Source organism: Neofelis nebulosa, chromosome 4 (genome assembly GCF_028018385.1).
Source record: "Neofelis nebulosa isolate mNeoNeb1 chromosome 4, mNeoNeb1.pri, whole genome shotgun sequence".
Classification (NCBI taxonomy): Eukaryota; Metazoa; Chordata; class Mammalia; order Carnivora; family Felidae; genus Neofelis; species Neofelis nebulosa.
This window is the reverse complement of record NC_080785.1, coordinates 68,020,848-68,043,484: the sequence shown is the minus strand read 5'-3', so window position 1 is coordinate 68,043,484 and position 22,637 is coordinate 68,020,848. Positions and strand designations below refer to the sequence as shown.

At 45.4% G+C, this 22,637-nt stretch overlaps 1 protein-coding gene and 1 long non-coding RNA gene across 22 annotated transcripts in view; one reads left to right on the top strand and one right to left on the bottom strand.

The window, feature by feature from the left end:
• The first annotated feature begins 1,902 nt into the window (after positions 1–1,902).
• Positions 1,903–11,904, top strand: LOC131510979 (uncharacterized). The gene is made up of 4 exons (XR_009261280.1): positions 1,903–2,788; positions 7,597–7,636; positions 10,924–11,195; positions 11,771–11,904. It is a non-coding gene; the product is annotated as an uncharacterized LOC131510979 (long non-coding RNA).
• ICA1 (islet cell autoantigen 1) overlaps positions 6,913–22,637 on the bottom strand; it is a 154,672-nt gene continuing 138,947 nt past the window's right edge. For 13 of the 21 annotated variants that reach the window (XM_058728715.1, XM_058728709.1, XM_058728716.1 and 10 more), the window contains 2 exons: positions 15,427–15,516; positions 6,913–13,226 (listed from right to left, as the gene is read on the bottom strand). In XM_058728715.1, the coding sequence (XP_058584698.1) occupies positions 13,102–13,226; positions 15,427–15,516 (215 nt within the window). In that variant the 3' untranslated portion in view covers positions 6,913–13,101. Of the gene's footprint in view, positions 13,227–15,426; positions 15,517–16,484; positions 16,666–22,162; positions 22,636–22,637 lie in introns of those variants that run through there. The other 8 variants (XM_058728724.1, XM_058728722.1, XM_058728713.1 and 5 more) reach the window with 3 other exon arrangements.

Below are 22,637 nucleotides of genomic sequence, written 5' to 3'. Positions count from 1 at the left end.
TTTGTTGTTCTAAGGTGCTGAGTTTAGGGGTAATTTGTTACATAGGATTATACAGCTAATACAATAAAGAGCTGCCCTGCCTGCCTCTCCCCCGCCCCCCAACACGTACCCATTACTGCCAGCAAGATCACCCAGGGTCTTGTGCCATCCTGCCCCCACCCCGGGTCCAGAAAACGAGGCTTGCCTTTTTGGAATGAACACTTCTTGAAGAAAGCTCTGTGGGACTAGGTCGAACACAAAGCTTTCTCATACAGAATTTTGTTACCTGAACCACCCACAGGGTAAGTCTACAGTATGTGCCTAAAAGTTATCTTGTCCGGTATTAAACCATCTTACCTACAACAACTAATTGGGGGGAGAAATTAGACTCTCGCAGAAAAGTGTTTGCTGTGGAAAATGATGCAAAAAGAGGCGGGATAGGTGATCAGTTTTCAAAGCTGGAAAAAAAACAAAATCTCAAGAAAATGAGAAATATTTCTACCTCAAATGTCTTGGTTTCTATCCTTAACAGGAGGCTGGTGACCCATTGGTTCTAAAACGGCCTATTCCATTTCACAGGCATTTGTGTCTCTCAAAAAAGAGAGGAAATTTTTTTCAAAGGTTCCAGATCAGTTGGGTGACGGCCCCTCCCATTTAAAACAGCCATTTTCTTAACACTAAGAATTTGAATAATTAGATCACTTTTCCTACAAAAGATTTTCTGATAACAAGGAATGGGTCCCCTTTCACACTATAAATTCTACTCAACTCTTGGCATCAGCTTTAAGCATGACTTTGATGACATTCCTTTAGCCAGAATTGGGTAAGGTCCCGTAGGCAATGGATGTTATTTCAAACCACTGTCTGGAAGCAAGCGGGATAAAAGGTGGATGTAGGGCTCCATAAGGACCTGCCAAATGGGGAGAAGGGTTCATGCAGAAAGGGCAAACCATTTCTCAGGTTTTCTATTCCACTTTGTAAAGGAAAAGGGTTATACTCCAGGGACAGAAGTTAACAAAGGACACCGCTCATGTGCTGCAGTAAACAGCCTACCATTTTTCATATGGACTGAAATCAAGGCAAACAAGGTAATCTTAACTCACTCTCAATCTGACTGTTTGATTATAGTCAAAAACCTGGTGTGGTCTCTCCTGCTTCCCTTTCCTGTGACCACCCTGGGAGCTATTGTATGGAGAACCCTGACCCTTTTCTCCTGATAGCTCCCCTAAGTCCATGACCATTGCAGCAGGTCCTGCTGGAAGACAGTCAAGAGGTAGGAAGGACAGAAGATGGTTACACCTGGGAAATGGGGCCTGTGGGGAAGTGGGGGAGGGTGCTGAGGTGAGCTTTCGCAACATTCATAGGTCCTTTTGAAATATCTGATTTTTTTTTTCTGACAATGATTATACATTCCTTTTGTAAAGTTTCATAAAAGAAGTCAAGGAAGCAACTTAATCTTCTTTCTGCAATTGTTGGCATTCCTCTTCCTTCTGCTCATACCGCCTTCTCACCAACCATCCATCAGGCAGTATGTGGCAGAAAGCAGATATGACTGAACTGACTGCTTTTCATATTCCCCAACAGAAAGACAAGGTGAAAGTCAAAGAGAAGTGATCAACATGAAAATAAATGTTTAACCTCACAAGTAATCAAAGCATGCAAATTAAAACAACAATTGGTTGCCTTCAAATTGGCAAAGATGAAAAAGAAGGGTGATATTCGGTGCTAAGGGGGTGGTGGGGATATGGTCACTCTCATATCTGGTCTTAGAAGAGTAAGTCAGTATACCTTTTTGAGCAAGAACCTGGCAGCACTTACACCAAGTGGCAAAAAGCAGGTCACAAACCAGAGTGATCTCTTGGTTTTGTAAAAATAGATATATGTGAGTTAAAAAAAAAAAAAAAGACATGAAGAATGTACAAAAATTAATAGTGGTTATGCTTGGGTTGTGGATATTTGTCTTTAACATTTGCATTTATGTTTTTCTAAGTTTTCTTAGAAACGTTATAATTTGAGAGAAAATGCATGTTAATTTCCAGTTATCAAGGGAGGGGGAAAATGTAGGGAGGAAAGTAGGATATGGCAGGAAAAGATTTAGTTTTAACAGAAATGAGCAGATCTCTTAAAATCAAGGTGGCTTGAGAAGAGGCTTGGTAGAGCAAACTCTGGTTCAGTGGAATTATCCAAATGTACGTACAGTTTCATGCCCTTTTCACTTTCCCATTTAAAAAAAAAAAAGGTCCCAACACCATCATACTCAGGTACACAAGATTAAATTATTTAAGCCTAGAATGGCATTTAGGGAAGTCTGGAGTTGTGGTTCAGAGGACAGAGCATTCCTTGGAGTGTGGCCCATACTAAGAGCCCTATACTCAGTTGAGATGGATTTATGAAGTGGGCACCAGAAAGCCCAGAAATTTGTCCTGTCATTTACACTTCTTGAAAATTGAAGCCTCACTTAGAAAATTGAAAAGGACCTTCTGCCCCACACAAACTATAGAAACCTGAAAGTGGTCAAGAGACTGTTCTTGAATGTGATTCCTATTTCTCAGTACACTCTTTATTGAGGTATATTTAATCTAGTTTTACAGAGCTTGACTGAAGTGGGTGCATGTGATGGATGTTGACCAGAACTTGGATTAGAGAAGACTGGGGATCAAAGCCCTGGACAAGCTGCAGTGGATGCCTTGGCTTGAGGATCACCAGCGCAGAATTTGACTCCTGTTCGTCTTTGAATTTGTAGCTGGCATAATCCAGTGGGGCAGGAAGCAACTTGGGGATTCAGACATTTGCTTATTTCTCCTTCTTGGTAAGTGTCTCCCCCATTCACCAAACTGAGCCTCAGCCCTTTGCCATTTGTCATTTCTGTCAGCTGGCAGGCCACACCCGGTAGAACCATGTCTCTCCCGCATGTCAGAAGACAGAGGCAGTGTGGCATAAGGGACTATGGCCCAGGTCTGGCCATCAGACAAGAATGAGTGACAACCCTGTGAATCTGGGAGTCTTTCTTTGTAAAATAGCGATAATGATTATTCTTCTGCTTTTGCCATAACAAAAGAACCTAGGCTGAAGGGCCTAAATGATAGAAATGTATTTCTCACAGTTCCTGGAGGCTCAAAGTCCTAGATCAAGGTCTAGCAATATTTGGGTTTCTAGGAAGGACTTTTCTGGTTTGGAGACAGCCACTTTGTCATGGCCTTTGACATGGTTTTTCCTCTGTCTCTTCTTCTGACACTATCCTATCGGATGAGGCCACATGCACCCTTAGGACCTCATTTTACCTTAATTACCTCCCAAAGCCCTACATGCCCAAAATCACTGGGTCATATACCTTAAAAGGATAAATGTGATGGTATATGAATTGTAATGCAAAAAATAAACTCAACATGCCAAAAAATCCTACTCTGTAGGATAATTAAGAGGGTGAAAGGGACTTGTGTGCACATAGCACAGTGCCTGGCATAGAGCACCCCATGGATAAAATAGTCCATGTAGGGTCAGAAAATGTGACGGTTGTAAAGCCATAAACCTGGTTCCACAAGCCTCGAATCCTGTCTCCAACTTCCTCAAGGATGTTCACTGCATGGCTCTACTTCTTCCTCTGCTATTCACAATCTGCCATCTGCATCTTTCCTCGCCTTCGGCAGGTGGGTCAGGCAGGCACCCACCACCCTGGCTACCATGTAAGCAGCCCGCGTGTATGCCTCTGACCTTGTTCTCCCACAGACTTCCATGCCTTTCCTGTTCCCTGTGCTGCCGTGTGCCCAGCTCTCCCCGCCTGCCCACATCCAGAAGGCAAGGCCAGAAGGACATGACACTTCAGGCTTCAGCCCGGGCCCACTCCCGTCTTTTCCAGGTGCTTTGTCTTTAACCACGGGCCTGGTTTATAGGGCAGAAAAACCAGCCTGTTTGGCTCCGGGCTTCCCTCACCACAGGCTGGCCACTGAAGCCCAGGATGAAGAAGCAAGGCTTTCCCTGGGGCTGGTTGTGAGGGCAGGTAACAGATGGGTAACAGAATGCAGGTAGCAAGAGCTCGGGGCAGTGTGCTGTCCGGATTTGTTCTCTCCCTGCTAGCTTCTTCCTTTCCAGCTGGAGTCAAAGTTGCAGCGCACCCGGGATGGCAGCTCCTATTGGCAGGATAAAAATACCCCTCAGTTTGACTGCTGAGGCCCATGCATGGCCAACTCAGCCATTAAGGGCAAGGAGAGAGGAAAGAGTACGGAATGCTGGTGACTTCCCTGCAGGGAAAGGTGGCCGTTGGAGCCTCCCGCCCACTTACACGTGGACAATGCAGGCTTCTAGTGCTCAGAGGAAGTTCCAGTCACACCGGTGCCCTCTCCATCAGCATGAAACCTCTTATTAGCATGTTTCTGACTTTTATTGTGCATCGACCCCTTTGAGAATTTATGGAAGCTCTGGACCATTTCCTCAGGAAAAGAAATTCACAGAGGTGCATTTTCACACACACAAAACTACACAGCTCAGAGGATGTACAGAACTCTTGAAGCTAAGAGGTCCATAAATCCCTGGGCCAGAATAGAGTTTATAATAGGGATGAAAGAGTTTATAACACAGCCATCAGAATAGCAATGAACTGTAGGGAGATAATGGAAGCAAGGCTGTTGATATGTCAAGTGCTGTGTCCTGAGAATGCCTTCTGTTTGTGCGGGGGACAGGGGGCCAGCAGACGATGCTCTAAATGTGGTACAGACCCTTGGGGCATCACAGGTCAGGTCCAGAAATACCAGCAAGGAGACACCTCAGACCAAAATCAATAAAAGAGCTCCCTGGGAAGTGGCTGAAAAAGGAAGCTCCAGAGAAGCCCGGCCTCTACTGATGAGGCATTTCTAAAATCAATTGTGTCCTCCTTGGGTGGCAGAAGGGTCAGGATACAGGCCCCTGTCGGGGTTGAGGGGTTTCCTGAGCACTTTTGACCAGCTCTCTGTTAGGGCAAATTATAAAAACGTTGCTCACCCTACTGTGAAGGCCCATAGTTCCACCACTGAGATTGTTGCTGGGGGTATGTCCCAGAAGTGGGAAAAGGGGCGTCTCACTGCACCCGGACAGACTCCTGAAGTGCTACAGGAGTGTCGGGCAATAGGAGTAGAGGGGAAAAAGGAAGAGATGGATCAAGAGCCTGTGGAGACTCAGAATTCAACTGAAGTCAGTCGTGTCTTCCAGGGAAGCACTGGTTCAGTGAGTATGGTCAGATGCTTGTGAACTCTATATCTTGGCATGTTGAGAACAGTGGGGCCCTCAGTCCGTTTCCTACTAGTTAATTATCGGAAGCCAGGACATAGGTATTATATTAAGGCCGTAAGTTCTATTTTCAGTACAAAGAGGTGCAATTGATTAAAGTCCAGATGAGTATCAGCAGCATCAGAGCAGGGATGCTCACAGCTGGCTAAGCAGCCTGGACTGCTGCAGGGGTCTGGCTTCTAGCAGCAACCCCCTCCTTCACTGCGTCCTCATCTGTACTTTGTCCCTGCGGCCACCACTCGGTTCCTCAGTACTCAGGAGGCTCCCATCACTTTATAAGTAACTGTGTATTGCTCCTGTTAATTTCAGTATCTATACTTTTGTAATAGACAAATCATTTCGTATCATCCCTAGTTCAGAATCAAAGGAGGGAGAAGCCCATAAACTCTGCTCCTCTCTGGATGAAAAGTTACTCTGCCAGGCCTACCACATGGGTTTCCTGAGCTAGTCAGTTGCGACCAGGTGGTCCTGGGGCTTACAGTGTGACTTACTAGCTAAGACCATGTCCCTCCTTGCAGAATGGGAGTCGGGACTGCTTGGCAGGGGGATATGAGTGTGACTGACAGTTTGAAGATTGCTCTCTTGTCAGTACATTCACATGGGACTGTTCTCATGTCTCGTAAGGCAGAACTGCCAATAGTACAAGACCTTAGTCTACCAAAAAGAAAACAAAATCCACACACACACACACAAACCCTCTTTAATACACATATATTGTTTTTCTTTTGAACAAATTAGATTGTATTGTCCAGTTTGCAAAGTCACCTTTAAAGACCAAGAGCCTTTTTAAGGCAGTAGTAGTGGTGCTCATGAAATATTCTGTCCATACTGTGCCATCTCCTAGGCCCTTGCAGTGAGGTATGTGGCTATTTCTAGCCACTGGGCTTTGGAAGGAAGAGAAGTGTGTTTTTCTTTGGATGAAGCATAGCATAGCCAGTGCGTGACAATGCTCCATTTCTACCTTTCCTCGCTATAGTGACCAAGAGGCTCACACATTGCATGTGATCAGCTGTATGCTGGTGACGCTTCATCAGCATAAGTCCCTGGGGGTTTGTGGAGCAGAGCTCCACTGACCCACATTAGAAACAGAGCATGAGTGAGGAAGGAAGAAAACTTCCTGGTTATAAGCCACTGAGATTTCTTGGTGATTGTTGCCAAAGCATAGCCTGGCCTGTCCTGACTTACTCACAGACAGATCTAGGAGACATCACAGGAGGACGCCACTGTGAATAGAGTTGATCTTCTGTGGACCTTCCAGCTGATCAGACTTCCAACTCTGCAAACCTAATGAGTCTCTCTGCTTCCCTGGTTATTTTAAGGGCTCTCCTACCACATGGAAAGTACAACATCCCTTTGTGCAAGATCCAGATTCCAATTTCTTCTTTCTCTTCTTGAACAATCATATTTATTGAGGCTTAATTTACATATGTAAAATGCATCCTGTTTAGTGTAGGGTTCCGTGGGATTTGGGTAAGTGCATATGGTAGTGTAGCCACCAATACAATTTGTAGGAGAGCTCCAACCAGTATCCACCCCGGCCCACCTCCAATTTCCTTGTGCCTCTTTGGAGTCCAGCCCTCCCCCAACCACAGCCCTTGGCAACTACTGATCTAAGGCCCATCCTTTTAGGTTTGTGTTTTCCAAAATGGCATACAAATGGAACCACACAGTCTGTAGCCTTTAAAGCAGAAAACCTTTTTATTTTGGAGTACTTACAGATTGACAGAAAAGTTGCAAAGATAGTACAAAGTTCCTCACCCAGCTTCTGCTAATGTTAACATCTTACATAGCTAGAGTATTTTGACATAGTAGTCAAAATTAGGAAATTAACATTAGCACGATACTATCAACGAAACTATAGACTTTTTTTTGGATTTCATCCATTTTCCCACTAATAGTCTTTTTCTGTTCCATGATCCCAAATGGCATTTGGTCATCATGTCTCCTTAATTTCCTCCCATCTGTGGTGGTTTCTTGGTCTTGTTTTTCATGACCTTGACACTTTTGAGCTACACTGGTCAGGCATTTTGTAGAATGTCACTCAATTTGAGTTTGTTTGATATTTTTCTTATGACTAGACCAGGTTATGAGTTTTGGAAAGAATACTACAGAGATGAAGTTCCCTGTCCATTGCATCATATCAGGGGTACATGATAGCAACATGAATCATCCTGTTGTATGGGTCAAGAGTTGCCTCCTGTTCACAGCTAAATAATATCTCACTGGATGCATGTACCACAGTTTTTCATTCTCCAGGAGAAGGATATTTAAGTTACTAGTTTTTGAAGATTATGAGTAAAGCTGCTACTAACATTCACATAGAAGTTTTTGTGTGAACATGTATCTTTTCTTCTCTAGGGTGAATTCCTAAGCGTGGCATCGCCAGGTTGTATGGTAGGTAAGTGTGTATTTAACCTGATGTTAAACTGCCAAACTTTTCCAAAGTGGTCCCACTCTGCTTTCCCCTCAACAGTGTGGAAGAGTTCTAGTTGCTCCGCATCCCAGTTTCTTGGGATGGTGGTCAGTGCTCTAGGTAATGGTTCATTTTAAAAATACCATTAAGTTTGACAAGTTTTGCAGCATGTCCTTTCTGACTGGCAGGAGAACCCACTTCATTTCTCCTGGTCTCCGCACAGAATTCTATCCAAGTTTATGGAAAAATCAAGGGTAACTTATTTATTAGACTTTCTAGTCCCTTCCTACCTAACACCTTCCTCCATTCCCGTGATACTTAGGAGCAAATTAGTAAGTGATGGGAACAGAAGATGGGGCTTGGAGAGTCTCATGGAAGGTCATGGGGAGAGAGCAGCTTCCCACTCCTACTTCAGCATCCTATACCAAGCGAGTGAACTTCCGTGACATAGTGGCTCCCCTGTGTGCTGCAGTGTGCAAGTGCAGGGCTACATTTTGGGGGCATCAACTCAGTCCTCATAATGACTCCACGAGGCAGGTGATGCTACTACAGAAGACGACGAAACAAGTGCAGAGGGTTTGTAGTTACAGCTGGCGAAGCCTCAACTTGGGAGGCTTGGCCACAGGTTTCTCCAGCTTCAGAACCCAAACTCTTAACATCTGCTCTACACTACTGTCTGGAAGTGCATCTCCCAAAGACGTCAAATAATTGGCCAAAAAAAGCCGGGGGGGGGGGGGGGGGAGAGACAGAGAGAAAACGTTGGGAGGAGAGAAAAGATAGGGGTTCTTAAAGGAATTCTGTGTCTTTGAATTCCTTTCTTCAGCTCTAAGTTTCTAGCAAGCACCTTGAAGAAAAAGAAGCATTGGCCCAGCAGTTAGACAATGTGGGTTCTAATCCCGGTTTCTCACTAAATTATAGTTTTTCTTATATGTCCCTTGGTTTTCTCATCTGGATATCAGCAGGTTGGATGCAGAAAGCTCTGTGGTCCCTTCTGACTTCCTGGAAGTCAGCTATAGGAGAGCCACACATAGGCATCCTCACTGGGCTGCCTAGAACACCAAGCCTTCTAGTCCCAGGGCTAGCAGTGGCCTCAAAACGGACTTCTGGAAAACATTCCAGTTCTTTCAGCCACCTTGCTCCATACCCCCTGTGTCCTCAAGGTCATTCCGATGGAATCTGGAGTGGATCACCACCGCATTTTCCTGCCCAGGATCTATTCCCTATTCCTCTGGTATTAGCAGCACAGCCTTCCCTTGAGGAACCATCCTTTCTCCATCCCCAGTCCTTAAGAGTCAGGTTCCAGGGACAGGCACATGAGAAGCTGGGGATATAGCCTATTTCCCATCCCCACCCACCTTGATCCCAGTGGCTGACTGGAGACTGGGCATAGGATCCAAAGCAGGCTCAATTCCAAGACTTTGGCTGGAGATACTGGTGGCCATGTTTCCTCCTTATGAGAAGTCTGTTAGGATGAAGGAACACAGAGAGAATCAAAGCTGGGAGCTAAAGACAGGGGAATTGCCGAGAACACTACCTGACCTCTAGATCCAGCTGTGCCTGAAGCATGTGCCTGGACCTTTCAGTTACCTGAGCAAATAAATCCACCCTCATTTTTTTGTTGTTGTTGTTTAAATAAGTCTGAGATGAATTAGATTAGGGTTCAGTAATTATGTGGGGTTTTTTGGAGATTTCTGCTTTTCTCATCCATATATGCTCCTTTCTAGGAGTTCCAGAATCTTTGTTTTTTGTTTTGTTTTTTTAATTTGAGGAGGAGGAGGAGGAGGAGGAGGAGGAGAGTAGTAGTAAGTAGTCGTCGTCTCGTCTTCGTCAATTCCAAAAGCCCCATGAAAGACATGGTCTAATGCAGTGTTGGGAAACACACAGCACTGTTGCCACAACCCCTGCCCCATACTTATCACAAACATCACTCATTTATCAGAATTCTTCTCAGTGCAGAATTCTTGGCAGCCAATGCCAATCACTGGAGTTGGCTCCAAGATGAAGTCTATTTTCCAACAAAGCTGAAGAGACCTGCATCACTGCACTGTGTGTGGTGCCAATCAGAGGACTAGAGATGGTCTGAATCAAAGGATTAACTACCATGGCCTGTCTGGAGGACACCAGTTGATCACAAAGACAGATGCACTTTGACATACTGGGAAAATCAATAGTGCCAATTGTTAGCCGTGAGCCACTGCCAGGGTCGGCCCCTGAGGAGGGGTCTCTCTCGGCAGTGGTAGCTGAGAAAGGGAAGCATGGAGCTCAGCTGGCGGGCTCCTGGAGGTGAAGCATGGGCAGAAAGCATCTTGACCCAAATGGCCAGGCAGCCTCACATGGCCCCTCGGGGGCCTCAGCCCTGGCCCCACACCCAATGGAAACACCTGCCACAGCATGATGGTGAGCCCGTCTACATGCCCACTGGCAACTCACGCCTCCTGGGGATGCCAACTTTGAGCAGACCACGTTTTCTTGGGCATAAGCCTCCAACAAAAAGTTCTAAGTTGGTGCCTTTCTAATTCTGAAGCTGACGGATGCTTTTCTCACTCTCACACAGCTCAAAATCAACCTGACATTTCTAAAATTACATTTTGAAGGCAAGGAATCTATAAAGTGCACCAAAGCCCATGCCAGCTGGGAGAAAAAGAAAAGAGGAAAGAGAAATGTTTCTGGCTCCCTCCCTTACATTTGAATATTCTTTATATATTGGCTGGGGCAGCTCGAGAAGGGAAGGGGCACTTGCAGACCACCTAAAACTACAGGAAAGTTTTCAAGGAGCAGGTGCTTTCTGAATTTCCCTGAGGGTTCCAGTGCAATTGTGGTTCAGACTGGCCTGGAGACAAGGAATGAAAATGAGGGAGAAGTGAGACAGGGCGTGAAGGGGGTGGGGCACCTTTGTCTTCTTCACACCAGAGACAGTCCTTCCACAGGCGGCTGGCGAGGGGCCTCGAGGTGGGCCCCCAAGGAAGCCCCCTGGCTGGGCGGCACACAGGCCGCTTAAAAGAGAATAAGCCAGCAGCTGCTTCTCCTTAAACTAGAGAGGTGGCCGAGGGGGCTTTGTGCGAGCCAGGATCAAAACACGCCTATCAAGAGGGATCAAGGGCCTGGCCAAGTGGATTGCAGATGGGAATGGGAATTGAATCTTTTTTTTTTTTTTTTTTAACAAAAATGTAAAGAAAATTCAGAGAGAAAATGCCTCCATGTGCAATTCTGTCCTTTCACTTGTAGCGAAGCCTGTTCAACTACAACAATCATCCTCTGCCCTTCACCCACAGATCAACTTTAAAATGCAACTAAAATGATCCATTCAACTGAGAAGAACCCCACACCCCTTCACCCCCACCCAGTACCCAGCAAGCTAGTTCCCTGAGCCTCCAGCCTGGATGGAGCAAGTCTACCCTCCTGCTTCTCTGCTTCGTCTCCTTACTGCAGTTGCTGTGGGGCTCTCATGGCTGCGAACACACGTGACCCAGGAGGAAACGAGTCCTTAATCTACGTTCCACACAGGGCAGCTCCACTCAGGAATCATTAATCCCGTGCTCACAAGGTGACTCCAGGGTGCTTATTACTAGGGAGACACAGAAGATTTGGGGAAACAGGAACCCTCTTCTCTGGGGTTGCAACACCTTGGGGCAGAGGGAGATGCCTACGAATAGGCCTCAGGGGCCAGGCAGAGCACCAAGGGTGTGCTTATCATGAAACGGGGGAAGGGCAGGCAGGAGATGAGGGGTGGTTCCTCCTAGGAAAACTGTGGGCTATGCTTGAAGGAAGTGCGATCTGAGGGGCGGGTAGGGGTGTGATGGCAGCCAGGGGTAAGGGGACAGGGGCATCCCAGGGGGAGTGTGCAGCAAATGCACAGGCCCAGCATGGAGAGGGAGGGCTTCTGGTGCAGCAAGCTTTTCTGTGTATGTGTGGGATGAGGCGGGGAGGCTGTGTGGAGCGGAGAGGGGAGGGCCTAGGGCTGTATCCCTGTATCCTCAAAGACCATGCATGCCAGGCTGAAAAGTCACCAAATGAGATTCTTACAAATGAGACTCTGTGGACAGTTTATGCCGGCCAAGACATGAGCAGAGCTGCTCCAGCCACAGAACACGCTGAGTCCCGGCCCCCTTTCGCCTTCAGGTCTCTTCTTGAGCAGTGGAGGAGGAGGAGGAGGAGGAAGATGCCTTCCAGTCCCCCAGGGCCATCTTGCAGAGGACAGTGGCTACTGCTGGACCAGGTCCTTCCCTGAGGGCACACTGCAGAGCCAAGAAGCCGCATTCCTGTGTTGGGGGAAGTGGCCAAAGGAGACCCTTCCAAAGCCAGAGACTGAGGCTACAAGAATGCAGCAGAGCCCAGCTGGGGAGAGAGGACCAATTCCAGGATAATCATCAACGCTACTCCTCTCAGGGCCACTGGCTCACTGACAGGGGTGTGTGGCCTCTCAGCATACCACAGGTGACACAGGGAGGGGAGGAGAGGTGCCAGCCCTGGGGACTCAACACCCGTGAAGTGTCTGAACCACTTACATGCCCACATGCAAAACTTGCTCCTATCTCTCCCCAAGTCTATGCCTTCCTCTCCTGCACTGTATGGGGGATGCATGGGATCTCGTCAGTAGTTTCATGCAGTTGGGGCTCGTCTTTGTTCTCCTCATCTGTCCCTCTCCAGCCTCAATGTCCATGGTACCTCCCCACTGAGTCCCCACAACAGACTCTCTTAATGTGTTTTTGCATGTCAAATATCTCTGCCATTTAATTAAAAAAAAAAAAAAAAACAGTTAATATCACAAAGGACTCCAGAAATACATGCTTTTGAATTCCAGCCACAGAGAAGACAAGAGGAGACACTGGCATCTGCAGATATGGCTGCTTTCCATAAGAAAGGTTCGTGCAGTGAGACCAGCCCAGCTCCTCAGCCCATGTGAGAACACACACCCCACCACACAAGGGCTGAGGGACAGTGTCTTTGGTTGGCTGGGGCTTCATCCAGAGCTCATTGGAAGGTGGCTTGGCAAGAAGGGGAAGTCTTCCTGCAGCCCCCTTATGTGGGCAACAAAGGCAGGGAGTACATGAGGAGGCATTTAAGCTTTGCTAGCCTCCCGCCGCCTCTTAGGCTACAGGACTCGTTACTGCAACCTAACACAGAATAGGTTGATGATTTGAACTTGGATCTCACAGTAGCCCAGTGACACATCAGCAGCCATAATGTGGACGTCAGCAGGAGAGCGGCCAGCCGGAAAATTGCTCCTAGACAATCGTGTATTGTTAGATCCACATAGAGAATACATTCAAACCCTTTATACCAAATAAGAGTAAATAATTATACCAATATAAACAGGGCCTCTGACCCTTTCATTTTATTAAAATGGCACGTAAATATGAAAACAGCATACTGATCACTTCATACGTCTGCGTGTCCCCAGGTGTGTGGCCGAGGAGTGGCACGAGGGCTCCCTCCGAGAGGCTGCAGACTCATGCATTGAGCAATTCATGTTCTTTATCGGTTTTCCCAATAGCATCAGGATTTGACAGTGGGTCGAGGTCAGCAAAGAGGCTGAACCAGGCAGTCAGGTCCGAGGAGGCAGCCTTGGCAGGTTCTGGGGAGAGAACAGGCAACATGAATACACGTACCTTCCAAAGGCCCACCTCTGCCATGCTGCATACAGGTGGGTCCAGGCTCATCTGGAAAAGGGAGGATACTGCTCAGTCAGACGAATCCTATTACACTCTGTCTCTAAAACTAGCTAGGGGATTCCACATATCCCTGTTGGCTATCGGAGAAACATTTCTAAACCATGGCCTGAAGCTCAGTGAAGAACAAGCCCAGTGTCAATCCACACCTGCATCCCCATCCCAGCGGATGGCACGGCCCAACAAGTTGCCTAAAACCTCAGACGGTGCTGAGTTTTTCAACACAAGTAGGAAATATCACTGTGATTTCAGAAATCGAATGAATGGCTGAGGATGCATGGTGCCTTCCAGTGTCCACTGGAGGAATCTTTTCGAATCTGCTGGGTCAAGGGAAGTATGATGGTCACTCTTTTCAGACTTTAGAGCATCAGGCTGAGAGGAGGGTTTCTCCTTTCTCAGGGTCACTGCCCTCATCCACCATCTCCTGTTAGAGGGAGGAGGCCTTTGACATGCCTCCCTTCCTCCCCCCTCACACCCCTCCCACTTCACCATCTATGGATGCTCCCTTCAGCTGTTCTTTAACTGAACCACCCGCCCTAACTTCCCGAATGCCACAATTACAGAGCCAAATTATTTTCCAGATGAGGAGAGTATTTTCAAAAGAGTGCCTCATGCAAGTGATTTCTACACAAGTTGGGGCCTCTTTATATAAATCATTCCACATGAGGATCGAAGTTCATTGGCTTGGACGACCCAGGCTTTTTTCCCTTTCCCCAACAGGTGGGAGTATCAAAAGCACGAAGAAAACGTCTGACAGGTTATCCTTCTAGCTGAGAGCAACAAGGAATGTGCTTGCCATCTGGCTGGAAGAGTCTCGTAAAATACTGGTGGGACAGGCTGCTACAAGGTTATGCCAGAGGAACAGGACAGTGGTTGTGGGCTTATCCTACAGCAACAAGGCCTTTGGTCTTTTCACGAAAATGGCACTGAAATGTTAAGATAAGGTGCCAATCATGGTATAGTTCTGATTCTTGTCTTTTGTTTTTCCCCATAATCTCTCATAGGTATATTACTTTATCATGAGATAATCAACACATCCATTACAGAGATAAAATGACTACAAGCAATGCTCACTGGCAAGAGGCAAGTTATTGTGTAACATTAATTGATCTCCATGTACAATCAACCTGCAGAACACTTGGCTTAGTTTGATACGATAAACTGAGACCCAAGAGATCTCAATATAGGTTGGTTGGGGAGTGGAGTGGGGAATAATTTTTAAAAAGGGAGTAACCAACTCAACGTTTAGTCATGTAGGAGTCCACACAGCAAACTGTATGGGGCAAGACTGATTTAAAGAGGATTAGCCATCTCGATTCTTGATAGGGAATATCAAGATCTCTTAAAGAGATCTCCAGCAAAAATACACTACATCACTACATCCACTTCCTCTTTTCCTCCTAACCTCCCAAAGGTGTAGGGCGGCCTCAGAGGGTAGCTGTGGCCTTGCTAGGAGGAGTCAGGTGACTGTACTTTGGTGCAGCCCTCACCTTCCCTAGACCTCTACTGCCAGAGTTTGGGAAACCAGGTGCAACTGTTTGCACAATACCTACAAGAACATCCTGGGAATGCTTCTGGATGATAAAGACACTCCCTGCAACTTCCTGTGGTTAACACGGAAAGTGGCTGATGACCAAAGGGAGAGACAGCTGCAAATACAGAGATCTTCAGTCAAGCACAGGTTCTCTTTGGGGACCTGTCTCAGAAAAGAACAGTCCCACAAGCTTGAAAGGCCCTCCTCTGACAGCTAAGTAAACCTGGCTCTTTGTTAGGTGGAGGCAATGGTAGTTTCAGTAAAAGACAGCAAACTTCACTGGCCTTTCCTACCTTGCTGGAACCATTCAATCTTGGTCAGCACACAATCACATGGGGAGAGGTTATTTGGTTCCTCCTCCTTTGGTTTAATAAGGGGAATTATTAGTTGGGACACTGGGCCAGAATAAAAGAACATAATTCCTAGGATCATGTAAAACTCTCCACCCTTGCAGCCCATGCTTTGTACCCTAGGTGCTCAAATAGAAATTAGTAAAGGAAAGACAGAAAATAGTGTTAGGCTAGTTGAAAGGAAGGCAATTGTCATTTCCAGGGAATAAAACACTATATTACCTTTCATTGCAGGGCTGTTGTCATTTGGACTGCTTGCCTGTGGTGCTGGCCATGGAGTAGGAGGAGGATTGACATTGTTCTCTGACCAGCCTAATGTTCAAAACCAGAGGTTGTTAGGTCGAGGGAAGAACAGGCACACTGCCCTACCAGGCACTGGGCACACACACGGTCTCACCCATAGTGGCCTCCAAAGAAAGGGAAAAGGGTGACAAGACCCTTCTGCCATGTTCTTCATACCTGGGGTATATTTTATGGGACAGTATGTGTGTGTGTGTATATATATATATATATATATATATATATATATATATATAATCATACCTAATTCATAAGTATGGAAAATTAGGGAAAAAATTGGATTTTGGAAAAAATTGTGAAATCGTTAACGTTGAAACTTTTTTTTTTTTTTTAGCTCTATGCCCATTTTTCTTCTCAAGTAACATCATTTCATGGTCACACCAAAGATTATCCATAGCATTCCAAGGAAATCAAGTGCCTTGTTTTTCTGTCATAAATGGAGAAAGCTTAAAAAAAAAAAAAAAAGTGAACAATAAAAAAAGTGAACAATAGTAAATATAGTGATATAACTAATAAACTGTGGGTCTTCTCCACTTCATTATGATCCAGCTGATTTATTTTGTATCCAGCTAATCTGAGAAGTTTAGTTAATACAGATAAATAAATGGTAGTCTAGTCCAAGTTTATGAGGGGAAAGAAAGCCCCCTCCCCCAACTTGCTGCCATGTCCTTACAATGGCACTTGGCTTGTGTAACCCAACATTCTGTAATGCCCCCTGTGCTCTTCCTGCTTCTAATGTAAACTTAACATCCGGCAGTCCTGCTTGGGGAGAGGCACACCTAGTTTCCCTAGATGTTTTGGCATGGCTCACATTTAATTTAGAACTTTACCATATACTCCTTTGCACATCTGCTTTAATTCTTGGTATGTTTAAGTCCTGTCTTCTTAGTGAGAGAAGAAATTCCTTCTTCAATGTGCTCCAAAATACCTAATGCAGCATAGGAAGGTGTTTGTGGACTAAGTCCATTCTTGATTCTCACCATGAAACACAGACCATCAGATGATGTATCACTGTCGGGTCCATCATTGTTAAAATTGTATCCTTTTACTGGGATGCTCGGCTTACAGTGTTTTCTCTGGAAAAGGTTTTGTCTCCTATAAGGCCCTCATAAGACAACATGTTTGGATGGCACAGTTCAGCTGGGGCAGTGAAACCAATTTCTGGAGCAAGAAAAGTCAATGAGTATATGCCACAAAAATGATAGCATTTAATGCTGCTCATTTCCCCTGCCACTAGTCTAAGATGTGTAATAGGAGATGTCATTAGCAACTCTTACTCTGTTTATTAGTTTGCAATTTTGTGTCACCTCCTAGAGTTGTGAGCCTCTTGGAGATAGGACCATGTATTAATCATCTTTACATCCTGTACTGTGCTGCCTGGCACACAATGGCTGTTGAATTAGGATAAACTATTAGGGAATAGTCTTAAACCATAAGAAGTACACTTATAAAGCATTATTTTAAGATACAGCAAAGCAATGCTTGGCATAGTAGATGCTATAATACTCACTGGCTGAATTATTTCATTTTAGACAAGTGACATACAGACTTCTCCGAGAAGACTAACCAATGACAAATAAAACAGGAGGCCTTTGACCTATCTATTGGTTCTAAAACAATGCAAACACATAGAGGGTTTTTAAAAGTATTATTATTCATTGGAAAGGTACTTGAATATGTAGTTAACATAATTCATAAGCCATCAAAAGCACCAGATTTTGAGGGAGCTTTCTAGGATAATGGAAATGTTCTAACACTGGACTATAGTGTTAATTGCACAATATAAATTTACCAGAAATCCTTGAACCATTCTTTTACAATGGCTGGTTTTTATGGTATGTAAATTACAGTTCAAAAAAAGCAGTTTTAAGAAATGACCAGTATTCAGTGTAATCCAGGAGTAACACAACCTCCCTAGTTCCTAGATAACTGGCCCATGAGCATTCCTTTTAAACGCAAATCACATAAAACAGTGGCAAATGTGGAAAGTTAAAATCGTGATTCCATAAGTATGCCAAATAAAGCTGAAAGAGGTAGAATGTAACTGGGTGACTTTTACCCTTTTCCCCTACAATCCTCTCCCCAACACCAAATGTACTCAAGACCCACCTGTGCTCAGCAGAGCCCAAGGACCCTTCCCCGCACCCCCAGCAAGGATGGCCTTAACCTCTTAAGAGTAGTGGTTCTCAAAGTGTGGTGCCCACACCAGCAGCATGGGTATCACCTGTAAGCTGGCTAGAAATGCAAGTTCCCAGGGCCAACCCTGACCCAGTGAATCAGAATCCCTAGGGGTAAAGCCCAGGAAACTGTTTTAACAACTCCCCAGTGATTATAAGTGCAAGTTTGGGAAGCACTGTTATAGGCGGTCTCCAAGGAGGCTGCACAAGGGTCACTATCTCCATCAGGATCAGGTCATCTTGGTTGAGGCCAGAGCCAGACAAAGGCAGAGGCTCTCCTAGGAAACAGAGGGGTCTGTCTCAGAACCCTACTTCCTCAGGTCCTGCAGCTTTAAGCTCTTCAGTTCTGTCAAGCTCTCTGAGTTCAAGGAGATCCACACATTCAGAGAGAACCTGAACCGGCCCAGAGCAAAGCCAAATCAGAGGTACAGAAGTCAACCCTCCCTGGTCTCTATATGCTATTCAATACAGTGGGAACTCAATGAGATAATTTTTCGATTTCAAAAATATGCACAACAGTCATTTTTTTTAAATGGCTGCAGAGAACACTCAAAAAGCGAGGCAGGTTGGAAGCATTGTATTTTTTAGAGTATAAAATGGAACACATTCCTAAAGGAGGCAGAAATAAATCTACATGTCAAAACCGAGCTCCCCTCACTTTATGTAATGGGCATGTTCCCGAAAAGTTATAAATAAATAAAATGTCTGTGTATCAAATCATATTTTAAAAGTACCAGAAATATAAATCATTTTTCAAGCCTATTGGATTATAATGGCATATTCCTTTATAAAGACAATACATGTCTGTTAATTGGATTCATTTGTAACTGTGGGTTTTGGAATATTGCTCACCTAAACACTCATGATCATACAGGCAACATCTAGAATCTATGGATTTGGGGGCTTCTCTGGAGCAGAGGAAACGAAGGACGATGAGTCTAATGACATCCCCTCATTGGAGTCTAAGATGATGGGGACAACATACCTCAGAGTTTTCACAAAGACACAGGCTGTCTCTATTCTCTTGTCCCACAGTGTGGAGCAGAAGCAACAGCCAGTCTGCCAAGTCATATTGTTCCCTCAGAACAGCTATTAAGCAGAAGTCTAACGCACTTATGTGCATGAGGGGGAGAAAATAGTATGGCTGGGACACTGGCTAAAACAGAAAGAAAAGAAAATAGAAACTCAGCTGCAATGTCACCCTCACTCATATCACTTTGGGAATTATTTAGGGGAGGGGTGCAATGAGGGTAATTATGGATGGAATGCCAAGCCAGATTTCAAATGTCTTGGCTTTTGTCAGGAAAAAAAAATGCTATTTAAAGAGAACTTCGTGTAGCTAATATTCCTGTAATTGCCATCAACTCTTCTCTAGTTGGTGTTAGCTGGCTGAGGCGTTTTTAACATGAAGGTGTGGCTAGAAAGATGTCTCCCCATCTCAGAGTAATTGTGTCAGGAGAGGGTGGTGAAGGGTGGGGGCCGCAGAGCAAGAGCTGAGAGCTCTGTGAGCAAAATGATTATCCTAGCTCACAGTTCCTTTGATATGTCAACTGTGCTACCCATTTGCAGGAAACACATATAAAATTTTATTGGAGCAATCCTGCCCCCTTTACTTACATAAGGGAAAATATAAATCAGCCAGAAATAACACTGGCCAGCTAGAGCAGCAAGTGAAGCCAAAATAACACCATCCAGAGGAGCACTTTACCATGAATGTAATTTCACTAGCTGGGAGAGCAAAAGCCCAGGCTGGGTTGATGATCATAGCGTGGGGGGGGCTCTGGGGTGGGGTTGGCAGGGAAAGGGAAAGTGGGAACACCACAGCCATGGTGGCCAAGCACCACCCAGCCATCCATATTTCCCGTACTGAGCCCCAATTTCCATCTCTGCAAAGGGTGGGTAAAAATTCCTGCCTCATAGGTGGTTGTTGTTGAATAAGATAGGATCTTGTAGGTGAAACGAGAGAGTAGAGAGGCTAGAGAGCAGGCCATCAATAAATCTAAGCCGAAACTGAATTTTAGTCCAGCTCAGCAAGCATGAGGAACAACCCCTGAGATTAGCTGAGGGTTGTTTTCTTTTAATCTAGTGATTCAATGTCTGCTGCTCTCTCCCTCCCTTCTTGTCATCCCTCCATCCACCCAGTCTTCTTTGAACATCTACTGTATTCCAGGCACTCAGCCATGTTCTGGAAATATGATGGTGAGCAACACAAACATGGGCCCTGCCCATGACAACCAAAAGCAAGAGACAGAAAATTAGACCGATCTTAAAATGACGTGAGAGAATGGGAATGAGTGAGTATACCGGGTGCAAAGGGAAAGGAGGCAGAAACATCTAACCTGGACTGCTGGGAGGAAGAGGAAGTCAGGGAAGGCTCCATGTATGAAATGACATTGAAGCTGAGAACCAGAAGGATGAGAACTTAACCAGGGAAAGCAAGCATCATGGGTGTGTAGGTGGGTGACGTGCTCTAAGGAGGAGCGAGAATGCGTACCAGAGCCCAGTGGTGGGTAGAGCCAGGCTCACTCAAGTTCGATATGGCTGGAGTCCAGCTTACTGACATAATACATGTTTCTCCAGCAAAACAATGTTGTTAAGTTATGCTAAGTAAAGGTGTGGGGAGTGTAGGCAGCAGTGGGACTGGGGTCAGGTCCTAAAGGACCTTGTAAGCCAATCTGAGGAGTTGAGAAATTATATAATGATGGATATAAAACTCCAACAACTTGGCAAGTCACAAGACCTATGTGGGAATCCCTGATTTCCTCATATACTAAATGGGGGTGGAATAGATGGTCATCAAGGCCCCTTCCATGGATTAAAGGAGGCACTTAAATTCTGCACATATCCAAGACCTACAGATGCTCCTCAACAAGCTGCTTCTTTGATGGAACAAAAATTCCACTGGCTTGTGTTGAAAGTACCACTGCATTAAACTCTAACTGCACGCCACAGTCTTCTCCTTCATATCCTTTGAGCCCCAGAAATACGTTATCTGGAACCAGGCTAAGCCAGGAATGGCAAGAGGCGAGCTCAGTTTGAGGAAAGGTGAATTTGAGATAATGCAAAGCCTGGCATTACATTAGCCTTAAATAGAAACCCACCCAGATGGCAATAGCACCTAGGCATGGTATAAAACAAAAGAATATCCAGAAGGAACACAGGGCTGTACATCTGTGAGAATGTGGAACAAAACTCCTAACTTTGGTTTGCAGAATCCTAAATCACAAGATGTCCTGGTGGATTTATTTTGAGCAGATGGTAGTCTTTTCAGTATCGGTGTCTATTTCTAAATTAAATTTGGGATATTGGTGGAGAATGGAGAAGAATGTCAAATGAGGCTTATCAGCCTCACCTCATCTCTACCTTGGGCAACCCCCTCTGGCTAGCTCTCCTCCTATTCACTTTAAGAGGCCTTAGGAAGGCACTATTTTCTCCTCCCTGTATGACACAGGAAATTCCAGCCCCTATTATGCTGGTAACTTCAGAAACTCTTAGAAATCCTACATAAAATTAACTCCTCTTTCAAACGTTCAGCCCAACTTAATCCTAAATGTAAGTTGCTTTGTTTGGCTCTCCCAGAGCTTGAAGTTGAGGTGGGGAGCAGAGGAAAATGCAATTGTTATCTTACTAAATCCCCCTTCCTTTCTGCTCCCCAGAGCACAGGGGAATGGATGAGGAAAGAGGACAAAGAAAGGAGGGAGGGAGGCAGAGGAAGATGGGGAGATAAGGAGGGGAGAAGACAGAAGAGGTGAAGGAGAAGGGAGGAGGGGAGAGTGAGAGGGAAATGCAGCCTGTGGAAGAGCAGAGTTTGCTACCCCCCAAGCCTGGAGCATTCCCGAAGTTCTCATGACACTCTGACCCTGAGGCTGCAACCCCACCTGGATCTCACAGAGAACCAGGACAGCGGTGGTTGAGACTGAGCAGGAATGCGCTTCAGGGAAGATGTGGGTGGCTGCTAGCACAGGCGAAGATTCTATAGACAATCTCGATTTCAAATATTCTATTCTGGAACATCATCTGATTTTTGTGGTTGACAGGGACCCTGCATCCCCACATGCACATTCCTCCTTCATGGCAACCACCTGTCCTTGGTCTGTGTGTGTGTCCAGGACACCCAGGGCCAGGCTAATCATATTATAAGTCCTGCTCCTCTGGAAGCATCCACGGAGAGGCCTGAAGGAACCCACTGAGGAGTCACATTTGCCATCAAAGACTTGGTACAGAGAGGCAGCCAGAAGGGAAAGGTGAAAGGCACAGACTCTGGAGGCAGATGGCTCAGGTTCACTATCTCTCTCTCTCCTATCAGATGTATGATCTCAGGCAAATTACGTAGCTGCTCTGTTCCTCAGTTTCCTGGGCTCTATGATGGAGATGATGATAGTACCTGACTAGGAAGGGTGTGGTGAGGATTAGGTTACGTCAACTCTCTACCACTGCTTCTTTCACTAAGCCAACATGCCAATGGGCCTTTGTACTCCATGTTGTGTTTGACTTTTCAGTTGTTTATTTAATTTGGGTTTTGAGATGATCTGGATAATCAGGGGAAGCAGTTCCAATACGAGGTGTCAGAAGTTTAACAGTTACTTAGATGCTTTTGCAGTTCATGTATATAGATGCATTTTCTAGACGATGGACGTAATAAAAAAAAATCTACAGCCAATATTCATCTTTTCCTCTTTTTTAGGGTGAAAGTCCTCATAAAAGCATAGACTGTGGTTGTAACTGGATTACATGATCAATCATCAAAGCAGGGGGGGCTGTTCTTTATTTGTACCACATCTGTTTTGAAGGTTCCTTGAATTCAGGCAGCACCAGTGATGGAATTCTGGAAGTACCTGCTGGGAGTCCATAGGTGTGAGAGAGGCTGAATGAGCTTCCTCTTTCAAACACTTAGGTTCCACTTTTTTTTTTTTTTTTTCTGTCACTTTAAGTTCCGTAGACATTCAATTGATGGCT